Raw genomic sequence first — 6,864 nt, 5'->3', positions numbered from 1 at the left:
TCATGAGCCAATATCCCCAAATCCAAATCCTTAGAGATCGATGAGGATGTCACCCATTTAAAAGTCCCAAATCGAAGAAGAGAAGACCGATAATCCTCGGAAATCGATTGAGAGTCTAATTCTTTGCCTTGATTATGAGTCCAACCAGAATGTGGATACAGGATGGGAGCCCTAACTGGCCAATCCAAACTTGAGGATGGAACAAGTGCAGTGGGGGTGGTATTCCCTCTAGAGACAACCGGGATGTCCAACAAGGGAGACTTGTTCAGGGAAATATACGACATGTGACAAAGGATTGACAATGAAGGAAAAATGGGATTTTCCAAAACAACATCAAAAAGAGAATCAACCAATTTATTAGGGTCACCACAGAGTGTACTTGAATCCAATGTCTCCTACAGGGGCCTTGAACTCCTTACTTCTAATTGGGACTTGTCCATGTTGTGTCTTGTATAAGCCATGCTTCACTCCTCTAACTTATGTCCTCCTTCGAAACTCTAAGGGCACTCAACAATCAAATGGCCAGTCACATGACAACCCATACATCTAAATGGGATGCCCTAGTAATCATTATGTTGACAGACGGAGTAAGCCCCCCAAAAAATATCCAATTTGCTGACAGCCCACCTGAATATTTGACCTCAACTAAGACCCAAGCAATCCTCTTGTCCAAGGCCCAGGCTTCGCTCCTCCAGGAAAAAAGACTTTCCAATCATGTTGGCAATCTCCTTGATGGCAGGCCTAAACCAAAGTTCAGGGGGAACCCCAAAAGCTTCAACCAAAGAATCTTCCGCCTGGAAACTTCCATAAGATGATCGAAACATGCAGACCACTTCTGAAGAGAGAGGAAGCCCCTACCTTTGACTCCAGGGGATGGATCCAATGTTCTCCACATCTTCCAATTTCAAGAAGTGAAAACAAAACTAGCCATTTAAAAGCACACTAACCTTCGACCTGAAGCCCATAATGGAGGACCAATTCTTCTCAACCCAAAGCTTCATTTGAGAGCCTGACATCTGGGAGAACTCCCATTAACTGACTAAGGCCCACACTTGCAACCCTTCCAGTCGCTCCCAAAAAACGTTCGCCCCGAGAGTAAGCCTTTGAATTTGATCGCACGACTTAATAGGCTTCTTCTTCCTGTTTTTGACCTTTGCCTCAGGTTGAGACTCCCTGGTAGGCCCTAGTCAAGACATTGCATGAGAAAGACCACCCTGTGATTATCCTTTGCCACCACACAAAGGCTCAAGGACATCAACTTGGTAGCCCACCCAACTTCTCACTTCATTCTCCACTAATCTCCAAAAACCACCAAGAGGAACGACAAACCACCCCCAATTGAGAATGGAGGAAACACACTCCGGGCATATCACCCACCAATCAGAAGCTAGGTAGTCTTCCAAAGAACCTCGATTTGAGGACCCATGAAAGTCTCCTAGATGGAATGTATTTCAATTCCCCTCTGCCCGTCAAATAGAAAGTTGATGACGTTTTTGCATTTTTCATGCCATTCATTTTACTTTTTACACAAATTTGTGAGTGTCGACGTTCCTTATCATTTTCATTTTGACATTTTTTAATAAAGGGTTTATTTAATATACACTTGTCAATAGAAATACAATTTTTTTTTATAACCATTCATCTTTGAAGGATTAGATGAATATATACCCTTCTAAATGAAATTAAGACCAACCATCTGTCCATATTTTCTAGATTTTATAGTTGAGAATTTCAGTTTCAAGATAACCCTACCCATTTTAAGACAAAAGTAACCAAAAATATGACCAAGGAAAAAAAAAAGAAAAAACTCATAAACTAATGCTAAATTAGATTAGTGAAAAAAAATCCTGATAAAAGAAAAAGTCAACATTGGCCTTTTTATATCAAATCACATCACATCACAATAGATAACAGTGACATAAATATATTTATTTCCATAATCATTTAATAACCAAAGTCGCATAAGTGCTCACGGGGCAGCGGGGGCATGAGAAAATAAAGCTTCTCTCGTATACCCAAAAACCTATACACATTCTCGTATAGAGTTAAGGAGCATATTTGGTTCCATGATGCAACATATTTTTAGGGAAAGATACCGCGAGGAGTTGTATAAGGTGGGAAAGTTGATTTAAAACATACATTCAGGATTCTCTAATTTCATGAGACAGGGTCTGAGTCTGGTTGAAATCAATTAGATATCTTAAACACCATAATAAAGACCACAGACCACAGAGACACACTGGATTTTGGACTTAAAGAATCATGAAATTATAAAAGAATTAAGAAAGCTGTTGTTCCAGACAGCAGAGGCATTCACTGGATTTTGGAGTTAGAAAATCAAGAAATTATAATGGAGAAAGAATCAAGAAAGCTGCTGTACGAGTGACAATTGCTGTGAGAATGGAAGCCTCGATTTTTTGAGTAACTTCTTCAGCCGTGGGGTCCGATCCAAATCTACTGGAACCAGGCAAGGGCTAACCAGCCTGCCATAGGGCATTAAATATCCAGGTATATGCATCCTTTATAACAAAATAACACTGGTGGCTACATAAATTAAAAATAAAGACTGTTTTATTTTGTTATAGAGCATGCATATACCTGGACAAATGTCCTATGGCAGGCTGGTTAACCCTTGACCTGAAACCAACCTTTTCCGTTACAAGAGAAAGAAGTCTCATCATTGAATTGAATTAAACCCCACAGTGAACAACATCAAATCTTTGATGAGAATAGGATTCTGTTAAGAAACTGGAGCTATAATATGATCCTTGTATATATCAATCTCAAATTCGCATCAACGCCCTCCCAACCAACAAAACAAAAAATATGTGGTCTGGCAGAGCCGAGATGATGGATACACAGAATGAATGAATATGACTACTCGTCCGGCATGGATGGAATTCACCAACCACAATCTTTACTCTCAGAACAAATTCCCCTCTTCTTCAGTATTCCCAGTCTACCGGCATGGATGGTGCCTCACTCTGCCCACACTGTTTACACTTCCTCTGCAAACACTCACGAGTTTCTATCCCTTCCTTTGCCGGCCCCGCTGGCCTCGTACCCATTTAGGCATCAACAGAATTTAATGCACTGCAACAATAATTTACTTTGGGGGTGAATGCTCCGCTAATCTCTCTGTTAATAGCACAGAAATTAATTAAATGCGCCGCGTGCTATGACTGCATTTCTATTACCAAGGTCCAATCTCGCCATTTTCGAAGACTTTCCGTGTGATATTATGAAACTGGGGATTCGGGATCTTGGAAGTGGGAACTTAGCAGGGTCACGCTTGGAGCTTCATCATAAATTATTTGCAGAATGATATTCCATCTGTTCATGATGTTGGCGCTTCTAACTGGTACCATAGATTTTGACAGCTTTAATTTGAAACATGTTATCGATTTATAAAACAGGTAAAATTTTTTCCAACAGCAATTAAATATATTCTGAAACACCAAATTACGTCCTAAATTCCAGAATCTCAGTAAACCCTCAGATCAATTAGAAAACATCTCTTCAACCTATGCCACGTCCCTTCCTAGAATAGACCAATATATCCACCCGAGAGATCGACCGGACACAGAGATCTAATCCCTTAATTAGAAAATCCAATGAAATCTGAACACAATCAATCCCCCACCAACCAATCACAGGGAAGATTTCGAGATTCAAAATATTTCACCAACAAAAAAAGAGAAGATTTTACACTCTATTTATGACAGAGGAAATATGCCTTATTTATGGCAGAGGAAATATGCTTACTTTTAACTCTGATGAATAATCAAATTGTTTTTTGGCGATTTTTTTGGAAGCTTTTCAGTGGATTTTTCCCGTTTAATTTCTATGAAATTTGGAAAGAATTCATTGAAATCACAAGTTTGATGGGTAACTTCTGTACAATAGTAGTGCCTTATAAATTTTTTTTAAGGTGCTGAATCCATATATACAATAAAAAAAATAATTTAAATAACACAAACCAAAATTTCTACCTCAATTTTTTCCGCCAAATTCCAAAAAAACTCTAAAAAATTACACTGAAAACAACTCCAGGAATAACCTTAGACTCAGCCATCTCAGCATAAGTATCGTACAAAGGTTTAGTCTCGAATTTTGGTCTTTCTGCCTGGTTAAATCATATTATTATTGCGAGTTGTGAGCATTGGTGGGATTCAATTAGATGTTATTGCACAGGTTGGCTAATGGTATATATGATCTCTATCAATTAGGGTAAAATTGAGAGACAAAAAAAACCTTAATTTTGTTTGCAAGTATTCATTGATTCATTCAAGTTGAACAGAGACGGAAGGTATTTTGTTTGCAAGTATCCATTGATTCATTCAAGTTCAACAGAGACACGAGGTAATTAAAGCAGTAAAAACAATGAATCAATGATTTCTTTCTTGTTAACTATGCTTGTGGGTTGCTAATTATGTTCTTGACAGGCTGGAAGATAATTTAGGTTCCTCACGGTCAGTTTACATTTAGTTTGGGAAACATTCATTAAATAAATTTAAAGAATCAACGTTGATCATTTGTGAATTAAGGTAGCTGGACAGCTTGATTTCCCCATCTCTCTCTACTGCTTTTGCAGCTACCTTACTCTGAGTACTCGACATGGGAGAATCTTTGAAGTTACAGAATTTTGGTTTAGAAGCTTCTACACCAACAGTGGCTGATGATATTGATGGTAGCATCATCTTCAGAACCTCCAAGCATGGTTTAATTTTATTCTATATTTTTTTATGTAACACCTTTAAATAGTTTTAAAAGTTTTATTGCCACCTTCTTGCAGTTGAGGAACAGCTTGATAACGTGGTCCTAACTAGGCTGACTAAGATTGTTGGACATGTGGATGTTCACCAAAATGGTCTGGTCTCATTCTTTTCCTTTGCTTTGGCACGTGATATGCAAGTGGTTTTACAAAGGGTTTACCAACTTCGTTTACTTATTGAGATTTACAGTTTAATACCAAGAATACAGTGTAAACACTTAAATGTTAGATGGTTGATTTGCAGTGTCGCATATTAGGAAGCAAATTTCAGATGCAGAGAAACTTCTTGGCCATACATCTTCATTATTAACATGTCTCAAACAGAGTATGCATTCTAAAAGAATAAATCCTGCAGACTTTGTGATGGGTATATTGAGAGGCTTTGACACCAACATTATCAAATTTGGAATTAAAGAAAAAGAACATGGAGCCCAAAATAAAATGCCAAATATTTGTTGGACTGCTCTTGGAGAGAAGGGTATGCAGATATTTAGGGACGTGCATTGTGGCTGCTGTACATTGTATGATACTTTTACCCCTTTTGTCAGAGTGAAAAACTGCTGAATACCTCTGCATTTCTAATCTCTTATAGTATGTAACTGAATCTGTTTGTTTGAGTGTGACAGGATTGGTTCCTTGGAAATTAAAGTGAAACCAAGACAAAGAAAATCAAAGTATGCATGCAAGGATTTAATGTTGGAGAAATCTCAGCCTCTTGTAAGTATCTCTACTAAATTTGGAAGAAGGTTACTCTGTTTAGCATAATCAAGTTGTTTAAAATATAAGAGTTTTAATCCTTTGATTGGATAACCAGGTACTGATATCCGATGATGTAATTAAGGATGATAGCATGGAAATAAAAGTTGGAAGTCTTTATGGGAAGTTATTAGAGAAAAAGCTTCTTGTTTTAGACAATCTTCTTTTTGAAGAATCATCATTTTCTCAGGCTGTAGAAAACCTTTTTGCATTATCATTTTTGGTGAAGGATGGCAGTGTTGAACTAACTATCAGTGAAAATGGTGAACATTTGATTGGTAAGGACATATCGCATGACTCACCTTAAATCTCATATTTGTATTTTTTCATTACATAACCATAAATCAAAGCATGAGTGGTAAGGCTTGTATTGATTGTTTGATCAAAACTACCTCTCCTTAAGGATTGTTGCTGCTTTTTTCTATTTGAAGAGACCATCTTCATTCGTATTATTTTGACCTCCAAAAATATGTGACCAACCTTTGCGAACTGTACATTTAACCTTTGCTAACTGCAGATTTCATATTTGATTTATAATACTTTTAACACCTTGCAAACAATAGATTTATTCTTTGCTAACTGTAGATTTCCCTGCTTATTTTATTTTCATATTAAAATAGGTGTTGGTAGATCGTTCTTATTGAGACCATACTATGATTGTGTTATGCAAGTTCCTAAGATTGCTCCAACAACTGAAGATAGGTCAAGAGGTGTACATGATACACAGTTTGCCTTTCGTATTGATTATTCAGAGTGGAAGGTAAATCCAGTCCTACAAAGATCAAAAATTGATATTCAACGGTAGAATAGGCAGATTAGAGTAGCTGTGTTAATTTTTTTTTTTTAAAAGCTTTGAATGGTCTGACAAATTACATGCAACCATACGAGATGCAGAGGGTGCAGCAGGAGAGAAGGGATCCTGCAAATACAAGATTGTTGTTAGATTTGAATTCAGAGCCAAAGAATGACTTTCAAGATATGAAAGACAATATTTAAGTAACTTGGGGAATGGAGAAGTAAGCATGGTTGACGTTGTGAATCTTGAAGATTTGGACATCTTGATCATGTTAAATTTAGTACAGCTGAACATTAAAGTAGCTGGTAGGTTAATTTCCCTTCTATCATAGGTTTGGAAGTGGAACGGTTTCTAATCTAGTTTTCTTATTTTTGTATATATAAACTTGTCAGTAATTTGAAGGTTTATAGTTAGTTGGTTATCTTATTTCTGTATATATAAATATTTATAAGTTGAAAGGTTGATAGTCCAGCCATTCTATTTTTGTATGTATAAATATGTTTAATACAAATTGTAATGTTACACGATTCATGATATA

The 6,864-nt window shown here is 36.9% G+C and overlaps 1 protein-coding gene across 1 annotated transcript; it reads left to right on the top strand.

The window, feature by feature from the left end:
- Positions 1 to 4,584: 4,584 nt before the first annotated feature.
- Positions 4,585 to 6,526, top strand: LOC149162918 (non-structural maintenance of chromosomes element 4 homolog B-like). Its single transcript, XM_089435308.1, has 7 exons — positions 4,585 to 4,690; positions 4,796 to 4,870; positions 5,019 to 5,295; positions 5,401 to 5,491; positions 5,589 to 5,808; positions 6,151 to 6,290; positions 6,425 to 6,526. The coding sequence occupies exons 1-7, from the start codon at positions 4,618 to 4,620 to the stop codon at positions 6,524 to 6,526; spliced, it is 978 nt and encodes a 325-aa protein (XP_089291434.1). The 5' UTR covers positions 4,585 to 4,617.
- The last annotated feature ends 338 nt before the right edge of the window (positions 6,527 to 6,864 follow it).

Source organism: Pinus tabuliformis, chromosome 5_2 (assembly GCF_031772625.1).
Source record: "Pinus tabuliformis cultivar Carrire ecotype Pingquan chromosome 5_2, CPIR1, whole genome shotgun sequence".
NCBI lineage: Eukaryota > Viridiplantae > Streptophyta > Pinopsida > Pinales > Pinaceae > Pinus > Pinus tabuliformis.
Note: the sequence above shows the minus strand (reverse complement) of the source record. Positions and strands in the feature narration are given on the sequence as shown.

Excerpts from the sequence above, each read along its gene's own strand:
- LOC149162918 (XM_089435308.1), top strand. The coding sequence starts at position 4,618 with ATGGGAGAATCTTTGAAGTTACAGAATTTTGGTTTAGAAGCTTCTACA. Across the intron at positions 5,296-5,400 it reads CATTGTGGCTGCTGTACATT|GATTGGTTCCTTGGAAATTA; the intron begins GTATGATACTTT and ends TGAGTGTGACAG. Across the intron at positions 5,492-5,588 it reads TGGAGAAATCTCAGCCTCTT|GTACTGATATCCGATGATGT; the intron begins GTAAGTATCTCT and ends TTGGATAACCAG.